General features: G+C 45.4%; 1 protein-coding gene and 1 long non-coding RNA gene across 4 annotated transcripts in view; one reads left to right on the forward strand and one right to left on the reverse strand.

Annotated features, from left to right (window-relative positions):
- Positions 1-1441: 1441 nt before the first annotated feature.
- LOC117072744 overlaps positions 1442-26864 on the reverse strand; it is a 46399-nt gene continuing 20976 nt past the window's right edge. The window contains exons 3-4 of the long non-coding RNA XR_004432935.1: positions 4746-5479; positions 1442-2077 (exon numbers count right to left, since the gene is read on the reverse strand). This is a non-coding gene — a long non-coding RNA (uncharacterized LOC117072744). The remainder of the gene's footprint in view (positions 2078-4745; positions 5480-26864) is intronic.
- ZNF12 (zinc finger protein 12) lies at positions 6055-25410 on the forward strand. Of its 3 annotated transcripts, XM_033193096.1 has the most exons (6): positions 6055-7160; positions 8535-8599; positions 17392-17518; positions 17785-17880; positions 22618-23592; positions 24097-25410. In XM_033193096.1, exons 1-6 carry the CDS (start codon positions 6707-6709, stop codon positions 24471-24473), a joined length of 2094 nt encoding a protein of 697 aa, XP_033048987.1. In that variant the 5' UTR covers positions 6055-6706; the 3' UTR covers positions 24474-25410. The 3 variants fall into 3 exon arrangements, with proteins under 3 accessions (XP_033048987.1, XP_033048985.1, XP_033048986.1); XM_033193094.1 differs by having other exon boundaries at positions 6059-7160; positions 22618-25410; XM_033193095.1 differs by having other exon boundaries at positions 6813-7365; positions 22618-24674.

A 26864-nucleotide genomic window follows, 5' to 3' on the forward strand; every position in this document is an offset into this window, starting at 1 on the left:
AACTCAGGTGATCCGCCCACCTTGGCCTCCCAAAGTGCTGGGATTACAGGCATAGCCACCACACCCGGCTGAATTCTAGAGTTTCAATAACAGAGATGTGGTTCAAGGAAAAAAAAGGAAAACATGGTTTGTAGATGATAGGAACTTCATGAAAAGAGGCCAATGGGCCGGGCGCGGTGGCTCAAGCCTGTAATCCCAGCACTTTGGGAGGCCGAGACGGGCGGATCACGAGGTCAGGAGATCGAGACCATCCTGGCTAATACGGTGAAACCCTGTCTCTACTTAAAAATACAAAAAACTAGCCGGGCGACGAGGCGGGCGCCTGTAGTCCCAGCTACTCGGGAGGCTGAGGGAGGAGAATGGCGTAAACCCAGGAGGCGGAGCTTGCAGTGAGCTGAGATCCGGCCACTGCACTCCAGCCTGGGTGGCAGAGCAAGACTCCGTCTCAAAAAAAAAAAAAAAAAAAAAGAAAAGAGGCCAATGAAGGGCAGGACGTGTAGCTGTCTACCTACTCCTGGGAAACCAGCCAGGAGCCTCCCGCAGGGACTTCAGCACAGGTGGCCAGGAAAATCTGCATTAACCCGAGCCCTGGGCCTAAGAGAGGACAAGGCCTTGACTGTTTCTACAGACTCACAAGACGCAATCTCTGTGGTCCATGCCCATGGTGCGATCTGGAAAACAGGGGACCTTCTAACTGCCAACAACAAGGAAATCAAATGTGCAACAAACAGAAATACTGACATTGATGTGGGCCATGGAGAGGCCTAAACATATGACTGCAGTCAATCCATTTCCAAGGTCATCAAAGGGGTGACTCTGAAATAATAAATTTCAGACACCATGGTCCAAATAGCTGCATGGGATGGCGAAGTCCTCCACATGCCTCTGCTTCCTTCAGTACCTCTTTATGAAATAAGCGAGGTACTTCCTGGGAAATGTCCTCTTTTCTTCTCTTTTAATTTTTTTTTTTTTTTTTTTTTTGAGACAGAGTCTTGCTCTGTCAACCAGACCAGAGTGCAGTGGCGCAATCTCGGCTCACTACAACCTCTCCCTCCCGAGTTTTAGCAATTCTCCTGCATCAGACTTCTGAGTAGCTGAGATTACACGTGCATGCCACCATGCCTGGCTAATATTTGTATTTTCAGTAGAGACAGGGTTTCACCATCTAGGCCAGGCTGGTCTTGAACTCATGACCTTGTGATCCATCCACCTTGGCCTCCAAAATGCTGGGATTACAGGTGTGAGCCACTGTGCCTGGACTTTTTTTTATGTTTTTGGGATGAAATTTTGCTCTTGTTGCCCAGGCTGGAGTGCAATGACACAATCTCGGCTCACTGCCACCTCCTCCTCCCAGGTTCAAGCGATTATCCTGCCTCAGCCTCCTGAGTAGCTGGGATTACAGGCACCCACCACCAAACCCAGCTAACTTTTTGTATTTCTAGTAGAAATGGGATGTCATCATGTTGGTCAGGATGGTCTTGAACCCCTGACCTCTAATGATCCACCCAAATTGGTCTCCCAAAATGCTGGGATTACAGGTGTGAGCCACTTTGCCCAGCCCCTCCCATACCTCTTTTGGCCAAGGCAGTACAATTCAGAAGAATCTTGCCAGGGAAGACTGGCAAATGGACGTCAACGTGATGCCTATGGCTCCTGGTGGATTTAGATACCTCCTGGTGCTCACTGATACCTTTACCAGTTACACGGGGGCTTTTCCATGCCAGACTGAAAACGCAGGAGATCACTGATCAACCTTCAACTATTCACTAGCAGAACACGGAGGGGACTGTGAGGTCACCAATACCTCCTATTGCACTTGGATAAACACCTCACAGGAAATAGAGATGAACAGAAAGGAAACAGTCAAACAAGCAGAATGGCTGCATTCCTTTAACCAGAAGGATCCATTAGTGTGTTTTCACAGTGTTATAAAAAAACTACCGGAAACTAGGTAACTTGTGAAGAAAAGAGGTTTCATTGACTTACTGTTCTGCAGGCAGTACAGGAAGCATGACTGGGGAGGCCTCAGGAAACTGACAATCATGGCAGAAGGCAAAGGGGAAGCAGGCACGTCTGGCTATGGTGGAGCGGGAGAGACAGAGAGCGTGAAGGGGGAGGAGCTGTATGTTTTTCAACAGCCAGATCCCACTAGGGCTCATTCACTATCAGGAGAACAGCAAGGGGGAGTCGGCACCCATGAGCCAATCACCTCCCACCAGATGCCTCCCTCAACACTGGGAATTACAATTTGACATGAGATTTGGGTGGGGACACAGAGCCAAACTATATCAAGGGTAGTTCAACCACTGAGATTTATTTGTTTATTTATTTAGAGATGGAGTCTCGCTTTGTTTCCCAGGCTGGAGTGCAGTGGCACAATCTCGGCTCACTGCAACCTCCGCCTCCCGGGTTCAAGCAATTCTCCTGCCTCAGCCTCCCAATTAGCTGGTACTACAGCACACGCCACCATGCCTGGCTAATTTTTGTATTTTTAGTAGAGATGGGACTTCACCATGTTGGCTAGGCTGGTCTCCAACTCCTGAGCTCAGGTGATCTGCCTGCCCCGGCCTCCCTTTTGCTAAGATTACAGGTGTGAGCCATGGTGCCCAACCAAACACTGAGATTTAGAAAGCAGTCGAGTCCAGGCCGGGCGTGGTGGCTCAGGCCTGTAATCCCAGCACTTTGGGAGGCCGAGGCGGGCGGATCACGAGGTCAGGAAATCGAGACCATCCTGGCTAACACAGCGAAACCCCGTCTCTACTAAAAATACAAAAAGTTAGCTGGGTGTGGTTGCAGGCGCCTGTAGTCCCAGCTACTCGGTAGAGGCTGAGGCAGGAGAATGGCGTAAAACCCGGGAGGCGGAGCTTGCAGTGAGCCAAGATGGCGCCACTGCACTCCAGCCTGGGCGACAGAGCGAGACTCCATCTCAAAAAAAAAAAAAAAGAAAAAAGAAAAAGCAGTCGAGTCCACTATACCGCACCTCACCTGGTTTCTTCCTTTGTCAGGGCCCCTCGCGGTCACTGTTCTCCTGTACTTTTCAATCCTATGCATTTAAATTGACGGTAAGTTGTCTGTCCTCCAGGCTCCAACCCTTTCACCTTCAACTTGTGTTACGACAACAATACGAGCCCTTCAAGCAACTCTGGGTGACCCCAAAACTCATTTGAACTCAGCAGTCCATGAGTTTCAGTTCCTCTAACTTTAGGGGACTCAGTGCCCCTGGTCAGCATGAAGTAGATACAGAAGCATGACCTCCATCCCTAATCCCTCAAGAATGAGGGGTGGAAGGTGTCAGCAGGCGGGTGGGGGTGCGGTTTGTAAATCTATAACTGCATCAGACTAAATCTAGTTCAACTTTTTTTTTTTTTTGACGGAGTTTTGCTCTTGTCACCCAGGCTGCAGTGCAATGGCGCGATCTCAGCTCACTGGAACCTCTGCCTCCTGGGTTCAAGTAATTCTCCCGCTTCAGCATACCACTACCCCTGGATGTTTTTTGTATTTTTAGTAGAGATGGGGTTTCACCATATAGGCCAGGCTGGGCTGGAACTCCTGACCTCTTGATCTGCCCGCCTCAGCCTCCCAAAATGCTGGGATTACAGGCGTGAGTCACCATGCCCCACCCTCATTTCAACTTTTATGTAACGTAGTTGGCAGTTGTTTTTCAATTGCCATGGATCCACAGGTTGAAGGTCATATACTCTGAGCATGCCCAGATTAACCAAGCATGCAACCACAAAGTGGAACCTAAGTGCTCAGACTGAGGAATTGGGACCCATTTAAGAACTGGACACCCTGTGGCAGAAGCCAGGAACCAATCAGATTGAGTTGTGGTGTCACGCCCATGGCAGGATCCAGTCAGATCACAGCTCCCAGCATGACTTCATTGCAAGATCCAATCAAATCACACCTCCTTACCCTGTGTGTATAAAACCTGACACAGCCCCCAGCTGGGAAAGGGAGATTTGAGCATTTCCTCCTGTGTCCTTGCTAGTTGACTTACAAAAAAGCTTTATTTCTCAAAAGCTGGAGCCATGGTATTGGCCTCTGTACACATTGGGCAGTGAGTGCATTGACTGCTCAGTAACATATGTGTGAACTATGTGTGATCTTGAATTTCCAAAACATTTGATTTGGTTTCAGTAAAAAATACTTTTCTAGCACATTAAAGCAATAGAAGTTCCATTTCTCTTTTTTCTAAGAATTTGGGTAAATTCAATTTATATAAATACATACACACCTCTACAAGCCAATCAGAACAGTGAACCTTTAAAAACTCTATATCGTGGCTCATGTCTGTAATCTCAGCACTTTGGGAGGCTGAGGTGAGAGGATTGCTTGAGCCCAGGAGTTCGAGACCATCCTGGGCAACATGGCAAAACCCCATCTCTATAAAGAATACAAAAATTAGTTGGGTATGGTGGTGCACACCTGGAGTCCCAGATAATTGGGAGGCTGAGGTGGGAGGAACACCTGAGCCTAGGTAGGTTGAGGCTGCAGTGGTCTGTGATCGCACACACTGCACTTCAGCCTGGGTGACAGAGTGAGACCCTGTCTCGAAAACAAACTAACTCTGTATCTACTTTAATATTATTTAGAGGCGGAAAAACATTAGACACTCACACAATCAGAGGTAAAGACCTTTTGAAATTACAGACACATAGACATACAAAGAAATAGAACTTAGAGTTTCAATTCTAAAATTTCACACATGGGTCAAGAGTAAACACAAAAATGCAAAAACTCACCCTTCCAGATATCAAAGAGCTCTTCTCCTCCCAGTGGGAATGAAATTCTTAATTGATTTCAGCTCAAAGTAAACAGACAAATAGAATAACAAATCAGACTCTGTGGTCTCTCATCCAATAGAGACTAAGTCCTGCAAACATTTATCTCATTATAGAGATCACCATGTGTTCAGACCATAAAACCAAATTCCTAGCCCAGCGAGGTGGTTCACACCTGTAATTCTAGCACTTTGGGAGGCTAAGGCGGGTCTATCACCTGAGGTCAGGAGTTCAAGACCAGTCTGGCCAATATGGAAAAACACTGTCTTTACTAAAAATACAAAAATTAGCTGGGCATGGTGGCATGCACCTATAGTCCCAGCTACTCAGGAGGTTGAGGTAGGAGAATCACTTGAACCTGGGAGGCAGAGGTTGCAGTGAGCCGAGATTGTACCCCTGCACTCCAGCCTGGGTGGCAGAGCGAGACTTTGCCTTGAAACAAGAAAAACAAATTACCAAGCAGTGATGCTAGCACTGTAAACAAATCCAAACCAAAGTAAAACACAGAATTGGTAAATGGGGAAATTACTGAAAAATGAGAAGCAAGCAAATTTCTATTGGCACTTTGGACTCATTCCTGGGAGCCAAGAAAAGATTCACCTGGGCTTCAACCGTTCATGAGGCACTCCAATCCTGAGGTTTTCTTGGCTCAGTCATGTGATTCCATCGGGGACTTCTCCGAAGACCTGGTAAACCTTAAAACATGAAAGTAAAATCATGACTCTCATACAGATATATAGAAATGAACACATGCTGAAGATTTTATTTAATTCAAGAGGAAACCGGCAGATATTACAACTGGTTCAAAAGAGAATCTGAGGACTGGACATGGTGGCTCATGCCTGTAATTCCAGCACTTTGAGAGGCTGAGATGGGTGGATCACTTGAGGTCAGGAGTTTGAGACCAGCCTAGCCAACATGGTGAAACCCCCGTCTATACCAAAAATTCAAAAATTAGTCGGGCGTGGTGGTGTGCACCTGAAATCCCAGTTACTTGGGAAGCTGAGGCAGGAGAATTGCTTGAACCAGTGAGCCAAGATCTCCCCACTGAACTCCAGCATGCACAACGGAGTGAGACCCTGTCTCAAAACTTAAAAAAAAAAAAAAAAAAAAAAGAGAGAGAGAGATCTGAGAAACAGACATATTTGCAGATCAGGAATACTGAAATGATTATGTAAATGGAGAAATGCAGTCAAAACTGGATTTTCTCTAGTGGAGATTGTGGGAAGTCAACCAACTTCCACTAGACAGAACGTAACTTGCATCAATTACCTACAGTTTTCAAAGAGGTGTAAAGTACCTCAAAGATAATGAACAGTGTTGGAATCAAGTAACATGGTTTTCTAAATGTGCTTCGTTTCCATTAAAACGCAAACTTCTTCTGCTTGCCTCATCCTCTTCAGGAAGTAGAGTTCTGGGTAATTTTTTTTTCTTTCAATTCTGTACATATTCTCTGAGTTTTCTAGCTATCACAAATTCAAAGTGATTTGGAAAAGCTGGAATTCCTTTTTTCCTTGTTGTGGCTAGGATGGTATCCTGTCCCAGGCTAATCTATTATTTCATCCATGGGCTCTATTTACTAATGTTTTCGTTAAATGTGTCATTGTAATCATAAGCTAGCATGATGCACCCTCTTGTTCCACTTGTCGTGGTTGCACATGGACATTGATTTTAAGCCTTGAGCTCTCGGGTAAGGCAAGACTGGCCCGGGCATGGTCCACAAGACGCTACTTGAAGCAGAGCCTTTCTAGACGTTCCCTTAAAGATAGTAAAGACATCCCCATGAAGACGTTCCCTTAAACTAAGGAGAAATTTGAGTCTGGGGTACCGGGTTGCCAATCCTCTTAGCATAGAGCATTTCAACCGCTAGACCAGATAGAGACATTTAAGACGGTTCCTAAATTTGGGGAGCGCGTAGGCTTATGGGAAATAGAGTCACGGTATTTATCCTGGGACCCGCGGTGGGCCCCCGGAGGCGGACTTCCGATGCATTCCTGCGCGTGTGCACCCTGCTCTGTGTGCGTGTTCGCGCATGCGCGTCGCTGCCGCACTGCCCTCGCTTCCTGTGCCTCCCCAGGTCACCGCTCGCCCTAGTTCCCAGGCTTTGGCCTCCGGTGGGCGAGAATCGCGGAGTCTGCGAGGCTGGACGCGGAAGAGCCGGGCCGGCACCCAAGCGGGCGCAGGGCTGTGCAGGCCAGGGTTCGCGCTGGCCGGGCGGAGGCTCAAGCAGGGATCCCCGAGCACGACCCCCGGAGCCGAAGGCGCTGGGGCCCGAGGGGCCGGCCGGGCGGTGTCGGCGGCGGAGGCGAAGGGGCAGCGGGACCTGGGCCGGATCCGTGCACGTCCTCGACGGCCCGGCCCCGGCTCCGCAGGACGGTGAGCCCCAGGGAGACGGATCTGAGCTCCGGGAGGGACGCCCCGCCTGGATTTGTCCCGTAGGCCCGGCACGGGCCCCTCGGGAGCAGAACGGTCTTGGTGAGGTGGAGAGGAGGAGACCTCGCGAGCAGACGCGCGCCCGCGACAGCAGTCCCTCCCCGGCCTCTCGGGAGCGGTGGGGCAGAGGCTGCGGAGCCTCAGGAGGGTAGGTCGTGGGTTCGCGGGCCGGGGGCTAGAAGGGCCTGGGTGAAGTCACCGCGTGTCGGGGACCTTAGAGTGAGGGGCAGTGGAGGGTCTCGATCGCTTCCAGGAGAGATGTGTGTTTGGGTTTGAAGGCAGGGTCCGGCGAGGACGAGGCTTACGAGAACGGGGGGGGGGGGGGGGGGGTGTCACCAGCCTCAGCTGCGGACGTTGTCTCCACTCCCCGCTCACCCCAACAGCCCTTCCTGCTCTCCCTGCTCCAGATTGCGACCGTATCTCATTTAAGTGCTGATTCCCCCTTAAGTCTGCTCTTACAGAATCATGCATTGTAGCACAGGAACAGTCTGCAGGGATTATCTTGCTGCCTCATTTGCTAGGGGAAGAGACTGGGCCGTAGCAGGTGGGTGACTTGTCCGAGGTTTTGTGGGTGGAGTTGCTCATAGTAGAACTCAGGAGTTTTATCTCCCAGGCCAGTGTTCTGTCCCCTGTATCCTAGTTAAGTGAGACTAAGTTCTTCAATAAAAGATCCTTTTGAGCAGCCCACTGAAGTTTCTGCAAATAAAGACCTAAGCATGCCAAATGTATTCCTTTATTTAGGGCATTCTGTAGATTTTCTGATCTTTATTTAAAAGACTAATAGATGAGTATTACAGAATTCCTTTTTTGTTGTTTGTTTGTTTTTGAGACGAGTTTCGCTCTGTTGCCCAGGTTGGAGTGCAGCGGCGCGATCCCAGCTCACTGCAACTTCCGCTCCCAGGTTCAAGCGATTCTCCTGCCTCAGCTTCCCGAGTAGCTGGGATTACAGGCACCCGCCACCATGCCCGGCTAATGTATTTTTACTAGAGATGAGGTTTCACCATGTTGGGCCGGGCTGGTTACCAGAATTCCTTTTTAAATCTTACATTTAATGATGGCAGATTATTTCAGTAGGGTCCAGTATTCATTCACCATGACAATCTCATCCACTCAGTCACAAGGTAGCCATATGTGAGTTACAAATGTGCAGATGGGTGCTCCACCTGATCATTTTCCAGTCCCTTCTGAAGGCTTAAAGGGACAATCTCCCATAGGATGTCCTTCATGGACCTTTCTATATAGGTTTTAGGCGGGAGATGACTGCCTTGGCAGGCGAGACCTCTCATAACTTCATTTTTTTGGGTTTTCCTTCCCCAGACCTGCCTCCGCTTTCACAGTCCTCCAGATTTTTCCAAGAGCAGCAGAAAATGAATAAATCCCTGGTGAGTGTTTCTGTTCGTGTATTTATTCTCTACTCTGATTTACAATACTCCTTAGGAAGAGATTAAGAGTTCAAATTTTAAAATGAGAAAGTGGAAATAGATACAAGATTTGGTCAGACAAAACAGTGTAGCCATCAGCACCAAGCCTTTTTATCATATTCATATGCACAGATAGCGTGATCCTTAAAGAGTTCTTGAAGCCAGAGTACTAGCCTCTCATGTTCTCGGCATTTATCACAAAAAATGATAAATACCATCCATTCCTTGACTTACATTGACCGTAAGCAGAATCACTTTTGTTTTTGAATGAATTTTAAAGATTCCTTTGAGATCGTTATAAACAGCCGTCCTAAATAATAACCCTTAAACCATTGCAATTCTTGCTTTTTTTTGAGACCGAGTCTTGCGCTCTGTCACTAGGCTGGAGTGCAGTGGCGCTGTCAGCTCAATGCAACCTCCACCTCCCAGGTTCAAGTGATTCTCCTGCCTCAACCTCTCGAGTAGCTAGGATTACAGGCATCTGCCACCACACCCGGCCTTTTTTTTTTTTTTTTTTTTTTTTGAGACGGAGTCTCGCTCTGCCACCCAGGCTAGAGTGCAGTGGCCGGATCTCAGCTCACTGCAAGCTCCGCCTCCTGGGTTTACGCCATTCTCCTGCCTCAGCCTCCCGAGTAGCTGGGACTACAGGCACCCACCACCTCGCCCGGCTAGTTTTTTGTATTTTTTAGTAGAGACGGGGTTTCACCGTGTTAGCCAGGAAGGTCTCGATCTCCTGACCTCGTGATCCACCCGTCTCGGCCTCCCAAAGTGCTGGGATTACAGGCTTGAGCCACCGCGCCCGGCCTTTTTTTTTTTTTTTTTAAGTAGAGACCGGGTTTTGCCATGTTGGCCAGGCTGCTCTCGAACTCCTGAGCTCAGGTGATCCACCTGCTTTGGTCTCCCAAAGTGCTGGGCATGAGCCACTGTGCCCAGCCCGTAATATTTCTAGTAACTTAAACAGTGTTGTCTCAAAGGTAGATTCTTTTTTTTTTTTTCTTTTGAGATAGAGTCTCACTCTGTCGCCCAGGCGGGAGTGCAGTGGCATGATCTCGGCTCACTGCAAGTTCTGCCTCCCGGGTTCACGCCATTCTCCTGCCTCAGCCTCCCCAGTAGCTGGGACTACAGGCGCCCGCCACCACGCCCAGGTAATTTTTTATATTTTTAGTAGAGACAGGGTTTCACCATGTTAGCCAGGATGGTCTCGATCTCCTGACCTCGTGACCACCCGCCTCGGCCTCCCAAAGTGCTGGGATTACAGGTGTGATCCACCACACCCAGCCAAAGGTAGATTCTTTTTACTGCTCTATCCGTTGCAGAAATGGCCTTCTCACCCTTAAATTAGTCTCCCTAAATATTTCTTTCTTTTTTTTTTTTTTTTTAAAGGTGGAGTCTCACTCCGTTGCCTAGGCTGGAGTGCAGGGGTGCTATCAGCTCACTGCAACCTCTGCCTCCCAGGTTCAGGCAATTCTCCTGCCTTAACCTCCCAAGTAGCTGCGATTACAGGCACCTGCCACCATTCCCAGCTCATTTTTCCTTTTTTTTTAAACTAGAGACGGGGTTTCAGAAGCACTTGGGCCAGGCTGGTCTCGAACTCCTGACCTCAAGTGCCAAGCGATTTGCCCACCTTGGCCTCCCAAAGTGCTGGGATTACAGGTGTGGGTCACCATGCCCAGCCATCTCCCTAAATATTTATTTCTCTTAGTTTATCTGGGTTGCACAGCAGAAAGGACCATAATAAATCTCTGGCATAGATGCCCATTTTATCCCATAGCCTGTGGTCTTGGTCCTGTCCCTATCACTCCCCTGACCTTGTTAGAGTAAATGTTGCCAGGAGTCTAGCACACGCTCTTAGTGGACATTTATGTCTTTGCCTTGGTCCACTCTGCAGTTTGCTCTGTCAGTTTCACTGCCATTTCTCTTCTTGCCTGCTTCTTGAAATTGATGATTTCTTTGGTCTTCTTCATGTGTTAGTGTCCACTCTTGGCTCACGATTCTGTACCTATCTGATGTCACCCTCCTGTGCTTCTGACTACCAGCTCTGTGTGGGTTTTCCCACATAGAGCTGGCCAGCCACCTGCTCAGCATTTCTTTCTAGTGGTCCAAAGGACCCCTCAAGGTCATAGATGCAGCAGGTTCAGAATAAGTATTTGGAGCCCCCACCTATGCCTTCTCTTGTTCCTATTGGTTCATTGTTCCATCGTCCAGCCTGTAGCCCTATCGAGAAAGATGGGATTCTTTCTAAACTTGTCCATTTTCTGACCTCGTGATTGTTTGAGTTTGTTAATGTCACATCTAGATGGTTTTTTTTTTTTTTTTTTTTTTTGAGACGGAGTCTCGCTCTGTCACCCAGGCTGGAGTGCAGTGGCATGATCTTGGCTCACTGCAAACTCTACCTACTGGGTTCACGCCATTGTCCTGCCTCAGCCTTCCGAGTAGCTGGGACTACAGGCGCCGCTACCACGCTCGGCTAATGTTTTTTTGTATTTTTAGTAGAGACGGGGTTTCACCTTGTTAGCCAGGATGGTCTTGATCTCCTGACCTTGTGATCCACCCACCTCGGCCTCCCAAGTGCTGGGATTACAGTGTGGGTCACCATGCCCAGCCATCTCCCTAAATATTTATTTCTCTTAGTTTATCTGGGTTGCACAGCAGAAAGGACCATAATAAATCTCTGGCATAGATGCCCATTTTATCCCATAGCCTGTGGTCTTGGTCCTGTCCCTATCACTCCCCTGACCTTGTTAGAGTAAATGTTGCCAGGAGTCTAGCACACGCTCTTAGTGGACATTTATGTCTTTGCCTTGGTCCACTCTGCAGTTTGCTCTGTCAGTTTCACTGCCATTTCTCTTCTTGCCTGCTTCTTGAAATTGATGATTTCTTTGGTCTTCTTCATGTGTTAGTGTCCACTCTTGGCTCACGATTCTGTACCTATCTGATGTCACCCTCCTGTGCTTCTGACTACCAGCTCTGTGTGGGTTTTCCCACATAGAGCTGGCCAGCCACCTGCTCAGCATTTCTTTCTAGTGGGTCCAAAGGACCCCTCAAGGTCATAGATGCAGCAGGTTCAGAATAAGTATTTGGAGCCCCCCACCTATGCCTTCTCTTGTTCCTATTGGTTCATTGTTCCATCGTCCAGCCTGTAGCCCTATCGAGAAAGATGGGATTCTTTCTAACTTGTCCATTTTCTGACCTCGTGATTGTTGAGTTTGTTAATGTCACATCTAGATGGTTTTTTTTTTTTTTTTTTTTTTGAGACGGAGTCTCGCTCTGTCACCCAGGCTGGAGTGCAGTGGCATGATCTTGGCTCACTGCAAACTCTACCTACTGGGTTCACGCCATTGTCCTGCCTCAGCCTTCCGAGTAGCTGGGACTACAGGCGCCCGCTACCACGCTCGGCTAATGTTTTTTTGTATTTTTAGTAGAGACGGGGTTTCACCTTGTTAGCCAGGATGGTCTTGATCTCCTGACCTTGTGATCCACCCACCTCGGCCTCCCAAAGTGCTGGGATTACAGGCATGAGCCACCGTGCCCAGCAGAATCTAGATGGTTTTTATCCTGTCCCCTATCCCCTCTCTGCTGTCGTTAAAATAGCTTATTTTTTGGTTTCTCTACTGTTGTAGAGTTTTTTTCTATGCCGCTACTTTCCTCCACGAGCCCAGGCATATTGCATTTCCCATGTCAAGTATTTCTCCTAAAGTTTTCACCATATCATGCTTCTCCCATGGGAAAAGCACTTGCGACGCTCCCAGAGTGGCTACTACGGAAATGAGGTTGCCTCAAGCTGGGATGGGGAAAGACTGTGGGTAAAGCAGGCTTGAGAAAAGGCCAGAATTAGGTTTCAGATGTTTAAAATTTGGGCTGTGTTGGTATGCAGTGAGTGGCAGCATCAGGAAGGCAGGTGTGTGTGTGTGTGTGTGCGCGCACGTGTGTGTAGTTTGGGAGCTGTGTTAGTATGCCGTGAGTGGCAGCATCAAGAAGGCCAGGTTGTGTGTGTTTGTGGGGTTTGGGAGATGAATCTGGTGCTCTCCCATGTGCAGTCTGGTAGAGAAGTGGGGACTGGGAAGGTGCTACTGGTCAGGCTAGAGGAAGAACCAGGAGTGTGCAGTTTCTGAAGCCAAGGGAATGAGAAGCTTCAGGGACAGGTGATCAACTGTGTCAAATGCTGTTAGGAGTCCAGCCCAAGGAAGACTGAGAAATAACGCTGGTGATTCTGTCGAGAATGAAAAATAGTTCTTGCCCGTGGGGTGAGAATGGCTGTGGGGCCTCGAGTCAGCCAGAGGGGACAGAGGTGCAAACAGCTGGAGGCATCCCAGGAGGTGGTTAGAGAAGAGGGTAGACATAGCGTCCGTTTGCTTCTTTTCTTTTTTTTTTTTGAGATGGAGTCTCGCTCTGTTGCCCAGGCTGGAGTGCAGTGGCCGGATCTCAGCTCACTGCAAGCTCCGCCTCCCGGGTTCAGGCCATTCTCCTGCCTCAGCCTCCCGAGTAGCTGGGACTACAGGCGCCCGCCACCTCGCCCGGCTAGTTTTTTGTATTTTTTAGTAGAGACGGGGTTTCACCGTGTTCACCAGGATGGTCTCGATCTCCTGACCTCGTGATCTGCCCGTCTCGGCCTCCCAAAGTGCTGGGATTACAGGCTTGAGCCACTGCGCCCGGCCTGTTTGTTTCTTTTCTCAGGGAAATAGCTCATCAGCCAACAGTGAGGGGTGAGGGCCGGGTTTTGGGAGAGAGCAGCTCTATCCCAACCATCGCACAGATGTTCAGCCAGCCTCGAGGACCATCCTTTCCTTCTGTTTGAAATCCCATCTCATTTCTTGCCATGTAAATGTAACGTCCTACTCTTTTGGGAGCTTGTGTCATGATACTGGTGCTTCTCAGCTGAAAGTGATTAGAGCAGCGGCCAGTCTACCACGCAGACACCTGCTGTTCTGGGGCTTCCGGAGTCCCAGAGGAAGCTCCCGCCTGGCTTGGCTCTGTGACCTTCTCAGCTAGCATTTTGTCTTTTTTTTTTTTTTTTTTTGAGACGGAGTCTCGCTCTGCCGCCCAGGCTGGAGTGCAGTGGCCGGGTCTCAGCTCACGGCAAGCTCCGCCTCCTGGGTTTACGCCATTCTCCTGCCTCAGCCTCCCAAGCAGCTGGACTACAGGCGCCCGCCATGTCGCCCGGCTAGTTTTTTGTATTTTTTAGTAGAGACGGGGTTTCACCATGTTAGCCAGGATGGTCTCGATCTCCTGACCTCGTGATCCGCCCGTCTCGGCCTCCCAAAGTGCTGGGATTACAGGCTTGAGCCACCGCGCCCGGCCGCATTTTGTCTTTTTTTCTTAGACACTAACATCATTTGTCTTGGGGTTTGGGATATGATTTTAAGAGGCACTTGTTTCTCTCAAGGTGCTTATGTTCTCCTTGGAGGAGGTAATTTGTGGATGTAATTACGGGAGATTGTGGGAGTCGTTCTGGTCAATGCCTGGGAAACTCTGAAGTGACGATGAAGTAGAAGTCTGATTTTAAATGCATCCTCAGCTGGGCATAGTGGCTCACACCTGTAATGCCAACACTTTGGGAGGCTGAGGCAGGAGGATCACTTGAGCCCAGGAATATGAGGCTGCAGTGAGCTATGATTTTACTTCTGCACCCCAGCCTGGGCAACAGATCAAGACCCTGTCTTGAATGAATGAATGAATGAATGAACAAATAAACGAATGCACCATCAAAGTATTGTGATTCAGTCATTCAAGGAAGGGAAAGGTGGCATTTGCCAGCCCTGGAATAATTTGTGTTAGTGGCAGAGGCTTGTAAAGGCACTCAAGAGACCAGCATTGGGGCCTGAGTAGGAGTCCTGGAGGGCTGGTGCGATTTTTGCTTCCTTAGAATTTGAACTTCCTGTTAAGGGACTGAGGGATGAGAATGCAGATAAATACCCAGATGGACCCAGGAGCCCCCAATGCTGGACTGAGTTGTGGTTTTGTCCTACAGAGAACTTCAAGCCTTCTAATTGGGAAAGCGTGTCATCTGTTGGAAAGATGAAATTCATAGAGACTGACAATGTGAAAAACAAGAAATGCAGTGGGGGTTTGAGGGGATTGAGTCAAGGATACTCAAGGGTGTCTAGCTGAAATGCTAGAAAGAGGAGGACTCTCCTAGCTCATAGGATTCTAAAAAATTAAATATTAGGAAGATCACTTAGAATCTCTTAATGGAAAGACTCAAAAACAAATATATTATATACAATCTATAGGACAGAAGTGTGACTGAAATGGTTTGCTTATGTCTAAGTATGTTTTTGGTCAAGATCGTGTCCCTGGCATGTTTTTATTGTAAGAGGGATTCTGGTTTATAATAGAGATTTTTAAAAAATTGAAAATAAAAAAGAGATTTTTTATGTTCACACTTATTGTAGTCATAGATAGATGTGGTCTCGTTACTCCTTTACTTTCATTTGTTTGCTTTCCTTTTGTGACTTCCCCTGAGCTGATGACTTTCATCCCATTTTTCCTCTTATGAGTCCTTCTGGAAAGTCCTTTGCCCGTTTTCAACCACTGCACAGTGACCATCCTGACAGACACCAGGTGGACACACTAAGCAGAGGTCTACCACTTGCATAAAGGAAACCAGGCTTATTTCCTAAGAAATAAACAAGTTGCTATTGCTCAGCAAGGCAGGGCAATGCCATGTGTGAACTTCCAGACTCCCCTGATCCTCCTCATGGCAGGCAATGTCTGAACAAAGTGTGCACAGAGTTTCTGGAAGCTCAGCTATTGCTCTCCAGAGGTTCTCATCACCTGCTGGGACAGTCTTGCACCTGGATTCATCTGGCTGGGGCGGGACCCACTTCTTCCCCCAGTGTGTGTCCCGTCAGCAGCTGGACGCTTTCAGCTCTGATCCTTCCCAGGCCGGTCAGGCCTGTCTGTGGATACCCCTGTATCTAGAGCTGGGAGAGAATGGCAAGGCATCTCAGGGAGTCTGTAGAACCCATCTTGCACTCATGGATCATTCCACATATAAAACCTAAGATGTTCAGTCAACATCAGGAGTTTGTCATCATCTTACATAGCTCTGAACATGACATAGCCTTTCCTTCCACATCTTCTTCACCATTCCTGCTACCATATTTTCTTGAAATCATCTCGGCCTCTTTGTTCTTAACACAGATACTGTTTTACGATTCTTTCTTGCCAATTACATAAATAACCACATAACCTTCAGTTGTTTAAAATTCTGTTTTGCCGGGCGCGGTGGCTCAAGCCTGTAATCCCAGCACTTTGGGAGGCCGAGACGGGCGGATCACGAGGTCAGGAGATCGAGACCATCCTGGCTAACACAGTGAAACCCCGTCTCTACTAAAAAGTGCAAAAAACTAGCCGGGCGAGGTGACGGACGCCTGTAGTCCCAGCTACTCAGGAGGCTGAGGCAGGAGAATGGCGTAAACCTGGGAGGCGGAGCTTGCAGTGAGCCGAGATCCGGCCACTGCACTCCAGCCTGGGCGACAGAGCAAGACTCCGTCTCAAAAAAAAAAAAAAAAGAAATTCTGTGTTTTACAGTAAATTTTCTGTCCTAATTTGGAAAGTGGTCAGAGGCACAGTAGAAGGTCGACAATAACAGTAGATTTCATTGATAAGTATGTGTTTTATCCAAAAAACTTTGCTAAGTGCTTTCTGTGGATTAGTCCATTTAATACTGGTATTATGTATAGGTAGCATTATTCTCTATTTTAGAGGGGTGATATTAAAGGAAACAGTTCTAATGGCTAGTGTGAGTACTTGTGAATGGGACACTTTATGCAGAAGATATACATTTCTAGATGCGGTTTTGACAGTTTCCAGGTCAGCTGTCTGTTCCTCCTCAGGAATGTTCCTTTCTCCTAGAACGTGCACCATGGGAAGAAAGGAAATTTGGGGTTCCCAGCTGGGAATTAGGAAAACCTGGTGAACCAAGCTATTACTGATCATTCACATAGCAGGCTGCATTCTGAACTGCTATAGGCTTGGTAACTCAGCAGTAAAATACAAAACTAGAATGTGTGTTGCTCAGCCTGTTGGTTATTTTGGTAATTGTGGCAAATACTGTGGGTTGGTTCCAGTAGTAGCCATAGGAGGAGCAGGTTTGAACAGGAACAGCAATTGAATTTCAGGGATGTTGAGTTTGCCATCTGGGACGTACGTTTCTGGAATTTAGGAGAGAGGCCTGGGCTGATGATGTAAATTTGGAAAATGTTGGTGTATAGATGGTAATTAAATTAGCCAGGAAGCAGGTGGGCTCACCATGAAAGCAGCAATTATAGACAGCAAAGAGAAAAAGACTCAAGACAGTCGTAGGGCTGACAACATTCAGGATGACTTGGAGTAGAGGAGGAGCCAGCAAAGGGCTGAGGAGTGGCCAGGGAGGTAAGAGGAGAAACAACATTATTAATGTTCTAGAAGCAAACTGAAGAATGTGCAAAGGAACAGGGTGCATCCTGGGGTTCTGTGAGTGTCCCCAGGCCTGTGCTCCTCAGGGGTGAGATTCGTGCCTGCTGGTGTTAGAGTCCCCAGCAGCCAGGATTGTTCCTGGCTCACCATGCAATCCCAGTGTTTTGTTTTTTTTGTTTGTTTTTGATGTATACCGAATGAACCCCAGAACAGTGTATTTCTGATGTTTGTTTTCCTTCGACAGTCTGTAACATAAAATAAAGGTATACAATGTTCATGGTTAATTTTGCCAGTGAGCTTGTCCCTCTGTGCTTCTTTCACGTCACCCAATTCCAATCATGGTGCCATTTCAGGGGCCAGTGTCATTCAAGGATGTGGCTGTGGACTTCACCCAGGAGGAGTGGCAGCAGCTGGACCCTGAGCAGAAGATAACTTACAGGGATGTGATGCTGGAGAACTACAGCAATCTAGTTTCCGTGGGTGAGGATAGCTTGCTTTCTCAGTTGCTAAAATACATGGGATTTCTCACAAATTTAATGACTTTAACTTAAAGTCATTAAAGTTAATTTTATTTGATGGGACGAATGTGAGTAATCTGCTTTGGGCACCAGGCAGGGCATTTTGGTCTTGATTTTCCCTGTGAAAAGTTCTGATTTTGATAAAGCACAAATGGCCTTTTCCCCATGTGACAGAGACCCTGAAGCCAACCGGCTGGGCTCAAGTTCTCTTTCATTTCTCATTAACAGGGTATCACATTATCAAACCGGATGTTATCAGCAAGTTGGAGCAAGGAGAAGAGCCATGGATAGTAGAAGGAGAATTCCTACTTCAGAGCTATCCAGGTGTGTTAGTGGAGGCAGTGAGGAGATTGGTAACTTGGCAGTGTTTTTCCCAGGGATTTTTTAATGGTCCTAAACCTTCAGAAGTGACTAGAGATAGTTGCTTATATGCTCCATGAACCTAAATCTCACTCCCAAAGCCTTCTTCCTTACCCGTAAGAGCTTACATTGATGGAGCTTTTCTGTGCTTGCCACTCCCCAGAATACAATTCCAATCACTACCGTTGTTCTCTTAAACGTTGGGTCTTTGCTTGCTCTTCTAGCATTTTCAGAAACCATTATCATGGCTTATATTTTAGGTGTTATAAGTCTGACATTTAAAAATAACTTATGTGATTCTTGTGTTCTTCGTAACTTCAGGGTTTTTTATCTTTACCGTGCAGTGCCTGAGACTTGTTTCTGGACCCTGTTCTACTCTGTACTTTTCTTTCTTTGAGGTTAGACTCCAAAGTCCCCATCCTGTGCCCTAAGCCATTGGATTCTGCCACTTGTCATGTGCACCTGTACTTCATTGGACAGTGCTGCTCATTCCTGAGACCCAGCCCTCCTGAAATTTGGTGACTGCAGTACCTGCGTCTCCCTCTTTAACCAAGTGCTCCTTTTCATCTTGTTTCTTATTTTCTGTTCTGTTCCCAATGCCTTGAATGATACCCTGTCATGGCAGGTGCTTAGTAAGTATGATATGCATAAATGAAGTCTGGTCTATGCTTCCACCACCTCCAGAAATGTCTTTAAAGGGTCTGTTTCTACCCACTGTGATTTCCTCGCATTATGAGTTTCTCAAAGGGTGCCTCCAGTGCCAAGTCTTTAGGGTTTATTTTTTATTTTATGTTGCTCGCACCCGGGATGACATCTTTACCACCAAAGTGTGGGCTTTTCTGTGATAGCAGTTACAGAGCTGCTCTTGTTCTCATCAGGCCTGGAAATTGATCATGACCTTTTCCAAATTATAATTACTAATCACCTTTCCACTTCCCTTTGTTTACTAAACTATACTAATCTCTTCTTTTTCTATAGTGGTCTCTGTGAAACCACTGAAATTCTCATCAGATATTACTAATCTCTCTGGATTACTGGATTTTGTCCAGTGTGAAATGTCTTCAGTTGTCCTCTATATATTCTCAGTTTCCTTTGAGTTAATGTAAATAAGGACTAGATTCTGTCATGCCTGGATTACTATGAGTCCTAGTTGGATTTGCAGTATGTCTTCATCTAAAGTTTCTAGTTGCTATCACCGCTAGCCTCACAAGATAAGCCTATAGCTGGTGATATCACCGCTAGCCTCACAACCTAAGCCTATAGCTGGTGATATCACCGCTAGCTTCACAAGATAAGCCTATAGCTGGTTACATTTTACTTCCTAAAGGGAATTTAATTCCTTATCCCTTAAGGAACTCAATAATATTAGCCCTGTATTGCCTGGAAAAAGTAATTTTCTGTTGTTCCCCAAAACTCTCACTAAACACCATTTGGTCCACACTCCTAATGTCTTCTCTTCATGAGACTATTGTCCCTACAGCTTTACATTTCCTTAGGGTGTGCTTTCTTTCCCCCAGATAACACATTCTTTAAGTCTGATCTCAAATCTTCAACCCCTCCCTGAAGTTTTTCCTTCCTGACTTTTATCATGACTTCTGTATCTCCCTTCCCTCACCTTCAGTTTCACCCAGGGGTGATATGATAAAGAGGTGAGTCTGATTAAGTAATCTGTTATTTGATAGTGTCTATGTTTTGCTTGAGCTGTTTTGCTCTTGGATCATAGTCCTGTAAGGAAAAGGGCATGTTAACCCTTGATGTAGTGTGTAACATAGAGAGACATTTATTTTTTTCTTTATCTGAGAAACTAGGCAGGTGAAAGAACTTTCTTATCCATCCATTCAGAAATAATTTGCAGGCAGTTATTTCTGAATATGCATGCCTGGGCCAAATGTGGTGGCTCACACCTATAACCCCAACCCTGGGAGGCTGAGGTGGGAGGGTCGCTTGCGACCAGCCTGAGTAACATAGTGAAACCCTGTCTCTACCAAGAAAAATAATAATAATAATAATAATGCATGCCTGGGTCACATCCCCATATATTTTGCAAGTAGTGGAAAAACACCTATATGATTCAGATTAAGAACAGCTCATCTGATTTTTATTCAGAGGTTCAAAGGAAATAGGACCATCCTTCCTAGGTGAAAGGTTGTGGTTAAGAGAACAAGGGCTGGGTGCAGTGTCTCATGCCTGTAGTCCCAGCACTTTGGGAGGCCGAGGCAGGCGGATCATGAGGTCAAGAGTTTGAGACCACCCTGGCCAATGTGGTGACACCCTGTCTCTACTAAAAATACAAAAATTAGCCAAGCCTGGTGGCACATGCCTGTAATCCCAGCTACTTGGGAGGCTGAGGCAGGAGAATCGCTTGAACCTGGGAGGCGGAGGTTGCAGTGAGCTGAGATCGTACCACTGCCTCCAGCCTGGGTGACAGAGCAAGACTCCGTCTCAAAAAATAATAATAAAAATAAAAAGAGAACAGGGCTGCATGAAGTAATTAAAACTCAGCATTTTACATGGAGTGCTGATGTCCCAATGCAAGGCTAAGTCACTTTGTACTAAAATGATTCTGTAGACAGTATTCTCAACTTCAAGGGGAAATGGAATTAATTGAGGTGAGAAAGGATTGAGAATTTTTTTTTTTTTTTTTTTAAGCATGGAAATCACCTACAAAGGTAGGTTTTGAGAAGATGAAGGCAGGAAGTCAAGCAAACTGAGTGAAACAATAAGGGTGGAGACTGGAGGTGAAATGCGCTGGGCATTGATCAGACACACAGTGATCTTAGCATAAGGCAAGGATGCCTTAGATCATGACCTGTCTCTCCCAACTTGATGTAACATGAGAAGGTGTAAAGTGCAGACCCACTTCCTCCAAAACACCTCTCTACTTGGATGTATCTTAGGACCCTCCTTGTGCAACAAATAGCTTGCTTTTTCTGCAACAGAATATTTTTGGTAGATGACTGTCATCCTAGCTTGGAATCATATAATGATCCCAGGTGGCAAAAAGTATTGTTTCTCAGATTTTTTTCTTGTTGGGTCTGTTGATATTTTGGCAGTGGGTTCAGGGAAAGCACAGGTTATAGTGGCTACGGTTAATACTGTTTCACTTAATGTGCATGATACCAAGTACAGTAGTCAGGTTCATCCAGACACTTCTAATAAGTAAAAATAAAACTGCTATTTTAGGAGCATGGTAAGGGATCTCATTTGTTTTGGCTTTTTTGTTTTGTTTTGTTTTGTTTTTTGAGAACAGATTCTCACTCTGTCGCCCAGGCTGGGGTGTAGTGGGGTGATCTCGGCTCCCTGCAACCTCCGCCTCCTGGGTTCAAGCAATTCTCCTGCCTTAGCCTTCCGAGTAGTTGGGACTACAGGCGCCCGCCACCACGCCTGGCTAATTTTTGTATTTTTAGTAGAGACAGGGTTTCACGATCATGGCCAGGCTGGTCTCGAACTCCTGACTTCAAGTGATCTGCCTGCCTTGGCCTCCCAAAGTACTGGGATTACAGGCATGAGCTACCATGTCCGGCCAGGGATCTGATTCGTAAGGTTTGTACACTAAATGCTACTCAGGAGTGGGAAAGCACTCACATTGAGAATTAAGTGATGGTAGTATGTCAGGGTGGGACTGGCTTAAGGAAATGGTCAGGAGATTGAAAGATGGGAAGAATAATTGCTAAGCTTATCAAGCATGTGTTTTGTGCCAGATGCTGCTCTGAGCATCATTAACTGCTGCAATCTTAAAACCACCTTCTGAGGTAGGTGCCATTATCTCCATTTGGCAGGTGAAGGATACTGACTACAGAGAATTACTAAGTAGCTTGCTCTAGGCCACCTCACCAGAGTTCATGCTATTAAATATACTGTTCAAATAGGAACAAGAAGAATGTCATGGTCAGAATGAGTTTAGCATTCAATCATAGCATCATTAGAATACTAAAGTTTCCCGTTGATCTCATCGCTATCCGCACAAGAGAAGTCTATAGCACTGCAGACTATTTTATATTTCCTGTAGGATATATATATATTCCTGAGATTCTTCATCCAAGTGAAACAGAACTACAGGGCGAATGCCCTGGTTATAGGGCTCTTCTGTTAAACATGAGGAGATTTAGTTTATTCTACTACGTGGAATGAGGAAAGAAGCCAAAATAGTTTGGAGGGATGTAGTCTACTGAAAATGCTACCACAAAAATCTTAGTATACAGTGCTAACGCCTTCAGTTGTAATCTCTCTCAACTTGGTATCAAGTGATGTGGTATAAAGTACAGTTTTCCCACCCCCTAAAGAAATCCCTGATTGAATACATCTTTTGACCCTCCTTGTCCAACAGCACTCCTCATCGCTCTGTCGGTATCTACCCCGTCAGCCATTCATCCAGCATTCTTCGCCTACCAGTCATCGTTCTGTGTTATATTTTATCTTCTATACCCAGTTTTGAACAAAATATAAAGTAGATCAAAAGTGCATGTGTTTTTGTTGGTTTACTTCCCCCTTTCTCCGTTCCTAGAGGGGTGTGTGTGTGTGTGTGTGTGTGATTTTAAGCAAAAGAATAAAGGAGAAAAGTACACTTGGAATTATTTTCATCTGTTCATGAAGCTAGCATCTACTCACAATGAGATGCTTGTGTACAAGTCATGTGAGTCTCATTCCATATCTCATATATAGGAAGATGTACAAAAGTTGGCTAATTTTGTCTCTCTTTAGATGAAGTCTGGCAAACTGATGACCTGATAGAGAGAATCCAGGAAGGCGAAAATAAACCTTCAAACCAAACTGTGTTCATTGAGACCCTGATTGAAGACAGAGGTAATGTTCCTGGTAAAACTTTTGATGTAGAAACGAACCCTGTTCCTTCAGGAAAAACAGCCTATAGAAATAGCCTCTGTGACTCATGTGAAAAGTGTTTAGCATCTGTTTCAGAATATATTAGTAGTGATGGAAGCTATGCAAGAATGAAAGCTGATGAATGTAGTGGATGTGGGAAATCGCTCCTCCATATTAAGCTTGAGAAAACTCATCCAGGAGATAAAGCTTATGAATTAAATCAAAATGGGAAACCTTATACTCTAAACGAAGAAAGTCTTTATCAGAAAATTCATATTTTGGAGAAGCCTTTTGAATATATTGAATGCCAGAAAGCCTTCCAAAAGGACACTGTTTTTGTTAATCACATGGAAGGAAGGCCCTATAAGTGGAATGGATCTGAAATAGCCTTTCTCCAGATGTCGGGCCTCACTGTACATCAGGCATCTCATTTGGAAATGAAGCCCTATGAATGCAGTGAATGTGGGAAATCCTTCTGTAAAAAGTCAAAATTTATTATACATCAGAGGACTCACACAGGAGAGAAACCTTACGAATGTAATCAGTGTGGGAAATCCTTCTGCCAGAAGGGAACCCTAACTGTGCATCAGAGAACACACACAGGGGAGAAGCCCTATGAATGTAATGAATGTGGGAAAAACTTTTACCAGAAGTTACACCTCATTCAGCATCAGAGAACTCACTCAGGAGAGAAGCCCTATGAATGTAGTTATTGTGGAAAATCCTTTTGCCAGAAGACACACCTCACACAACATCAGAGAACACATTCAGGAGAGAGACCTTATGTTTGTCATGACTGTGGGAAAACCTTCTCGCAGAAGTCAGCACTAAATGACCATCAGAAAATTCACACAGGTGTGAAACTCTACAAATGTAGTGAATGTGGGAAATGCTTCTGCCGCAAGTCTACTCTCACGACCCACCTGAGGACCCACACAGGAGAGAAACCCTATGAATGTAATGAGTGTGGAAAATTTTTCTCTCGGTTGTCATATCTCACTGTACATTATAGAACTCATTCAGGAGAGAAACCCTATGAATGTAATGAATGTGGAAAAACTTTCTACCTGAATTCAGCCCTCATGAGACATCAGAGAGTGCACACAGGAGAGAAACCTTACGAATGTAACGAATGTGGAAAGTTATTCTCCCAGTTGTCATACCTCACTATACATCATAGAACTCATTCAGGAGTAAAACCCTATGAATGTAGTGAATGTGGGAAAACATTCTACCAGAACTCAGCCCTTTGTAGACATAGGAGAATACACAAAGGCGAGAAGCCCTATGAATGTTACATATGTGGAAAATTCTTCTCTCAGATGTCATACCTCACTATACATCACAGAATTCATTCAGGAGAGAAGCCCTATGAATGTAGTGAATGTGGGAAAACCTTCTGCCAGAATTCAGCCCTTAATCGACATCAGAGAACACACACAGGAGAGAAAGCCTACGAATGTTATGAATGTGGGAAGTGCTTCTCTCAGATGTCCTATCTCACTATACATCATCGAATTCATTCAGGAGAGAAACCCTTTGAATGTAATGAGTGTGGAAAAGCCTTCTCTCGGATGTCATACCTCACTGTACACTACAGAACTCATTCAGGAGAGAAACCCTATGAGTGTACTGAATGTGGAAAAAAATTCTACCACAAATCAGCATTCAACAGCCATCAGAGAATTCACAGGAGAGGGAATATGAACGTAATAGATGTGGGAAGGCTTCTCTGAAGTCAGACCTCACTGTATAACAGAGAACCCTTTCAAAATAGTGAATCAGAAACTCCTGCCTGAAGTCAAACACCTTGTACATCACAGAGCTCACACAGGTTACTGTGGACATCCCCTTGTGTGTTGGACTCATAATCTGAAGACTCACAGAATGGAAACCATGATTATAACAAGACCACATGGTATAACAATACTAGACTACAGACAAGTGACAATTTATAAATATTAAGAATGTATATACACGTCGCCACGGATTGGAACTGTTTTGCATATCAGGGAATTCATAGCCAAGGGGAAATCTACCAATATAAGAAATGTGGAAGACAGAAACCTTTGGAAACTGTTAATACTAAAAGATGTGTTTCTGATACAATAGTAAACTTGAAAAGTAAAAAAAGAAGATTCCTGCTGTGAATAAACATACTCCTTGTGTAAATAGAAGCTGTAACGTCATCAGGATAGCTAGTTAAGTCGGTAACCTTAAACTCATGTAAGCAGTTCCCAAAGAACATAGGACTTAGGTTTGGGGTAGAGAGTTGTTTGTTTTTATTACATTACCTTATAGGAACTGTATGTTCACTTTGAATCATGTTTGAAAAAACAGTGTATCCTTATTAATTTTGTAATTAATGTGGTCAGAGTATTCTAAACAGCACTAAGTTAATATCATTTCATAGGTATAAAGTATACTTTTTCTTGCACTCTTCTCTAGGATGTAATGCATTTGATCATTCTTAATGAACAATATCAGCCCTAAAGGACCAATGCTTTTTTAATGTTTTCAACTGTACCTGAGTCAGCCAGAGAGATAATATCCATGTATAAAAATAGATAGAAAACTTTGTTTAGGTAATTTAAAATTGTTGGCTGGGTGCAGTGGCTCAAGCCTGTAATCCCAGCACTTTGGGAGGCCAAGACGGGCAGATGACTAGGTCAGGAGATTGAGACCATCCTGGCTAACACTGTGAAACCCCGTCTCTACTAAAAAATACAAAAAAATAGCTGGGCAAGGTGGCGGGCGCCTATAGTCCCAGCTACTCAGGAGGCTGAGGCAGGAGAATGGCGTAAACCCGGGAGGCGGAGTTTGCAGTGAGCTGAGATCTGGCCACTGCACTCCAGCCTGGGCGACAGAGCCAGACTGTCTCAAAAAAAAAAAAAAAAATGTTAACGCACAGTTCTCCAGGAGTGAGAAAATCATTGCACTCTATACAGTTTTAAGACATATATAAAATATTCCCATTTGTATCTATTTTTTTCCTACTATTTTTTATTTGGACACTTACATAACAGTGCACAGCACGATGCTGTGTAACATAGGAATTAACTGTGTTTTCATTTGATATCATAGTGCTTTTAAACCTTGTGCTCCACTCCTTCCTGTTACTGAATGAAATAAGAACACATTCTAATAAGGGTTTGTGGCAGACAATGCTGAGTGACTTTCTTAGTCACTTCCTTCTCACTCCACTGGCTGAGTCTGGTTATCCATTTATCCTCAAAAGGACGTTAAGACAAATCCTGATTAGTTTTCACCAATGACACTCCCCTTCTCGTTGCCAGCAGTTGGTTTACAGTGGTCACAGGGCCCAATTCTAGACATAAAACAAACGATATACCTGACAGACCATTTTCAGAAAAGGTTTTCTCAAAAGCCCAATAATTCAAGCAAAGGGAAGTGGAATATTTTGGTGAACAGTACCTTGTCTGGATGTGGTGCCTGGTAACCATCTTTGAACAACGGATTATAGTTTCATCATGGCCTGAGCAGAAAGACCGAAAGACCCTGAGACCTGGATGATGTCTTTGAGCCACTAAACCAACCAGCCTTATAGCCACTCCTCCTTTGGACTGTTTCTTTTGTGAGAGACTAAACTTATTTTTAAGCCAGTTGATTTAGGATGCTCTGTTACTAACAACTGAAGACATTCTAATTGGTACAGACTTAAACCTTCATAGGAGTTACACAGTTCAGAAGTGGACTTTAGGTAAGTCATTTATTTTAAGCTGTTGATATAGAGATTTATTTTCTGTAAATTTTGACGTAAATAGTTTGAGCATTAGAAATCAATTTGAAACAATTAGATGTATGCTTCCTTGAACTGTCATATCGTTGACCTACAAAATTCACCTTTGGAACGTGACACGATGTTAGGCATACCTCCTTTTTTCTAATACATGGGATAAATTTTGTTTGAGAGAAGTTAATTTATGTGACTCATGTATCACTGCTACAGTGTTAGTTGACAACATATAGTATGAGGTAAGGATCTAATTTTGTTTTCTCTCACATGATTACTTGATAGCTGATCATCTGATTTATTTATTGCTTTACCACTGAGCTGAAATGCCATGTTTTTCATTTATTAAAATCACACATGGCTCCTGTTTTTG

This window comes from Trachypithecus francoisi, unplaced genomic scaffold, assembly GCF_009764315.1.
Source record: "Trachypithecus francoisi isolate TF-2019V2 unplaced genomic scaffold, Tfra_2.0 Lachesis_group4, whole genome shotgun sequence".
Taxonomy (NCBI): Eukaryota; Metazoa; Chordata; class Mammalia; order Primates; family Cercopithecidae; genus Trachypithecus; species Trachypithecus francoisi.

Bases quoted from the DNA above. Each gene is read 5' to 3' on its own strand.
- ZNF12 (XM_033193094.1), top strand. From the start codon at position 6,707: ATGGGAAATAGAGTCACGGTATTTATCCTGGGACCCGCGGTGGGCCCC. The intron at 7,161-8,534 runs GTGAGCCCCAGG...TTCCTTCCCCAG, and splicing joins GGCCCCGGCTCCGCAGGACG to ACCTGCCTCCGCTTTCACAG. The intron at 17,519-17,784 runs GTGAGGATAGCT...TCTCATTAACAG, and splicing joins CAGCAATCTAGTTTCCGTGG to GGTATCACATTATCAAACCG.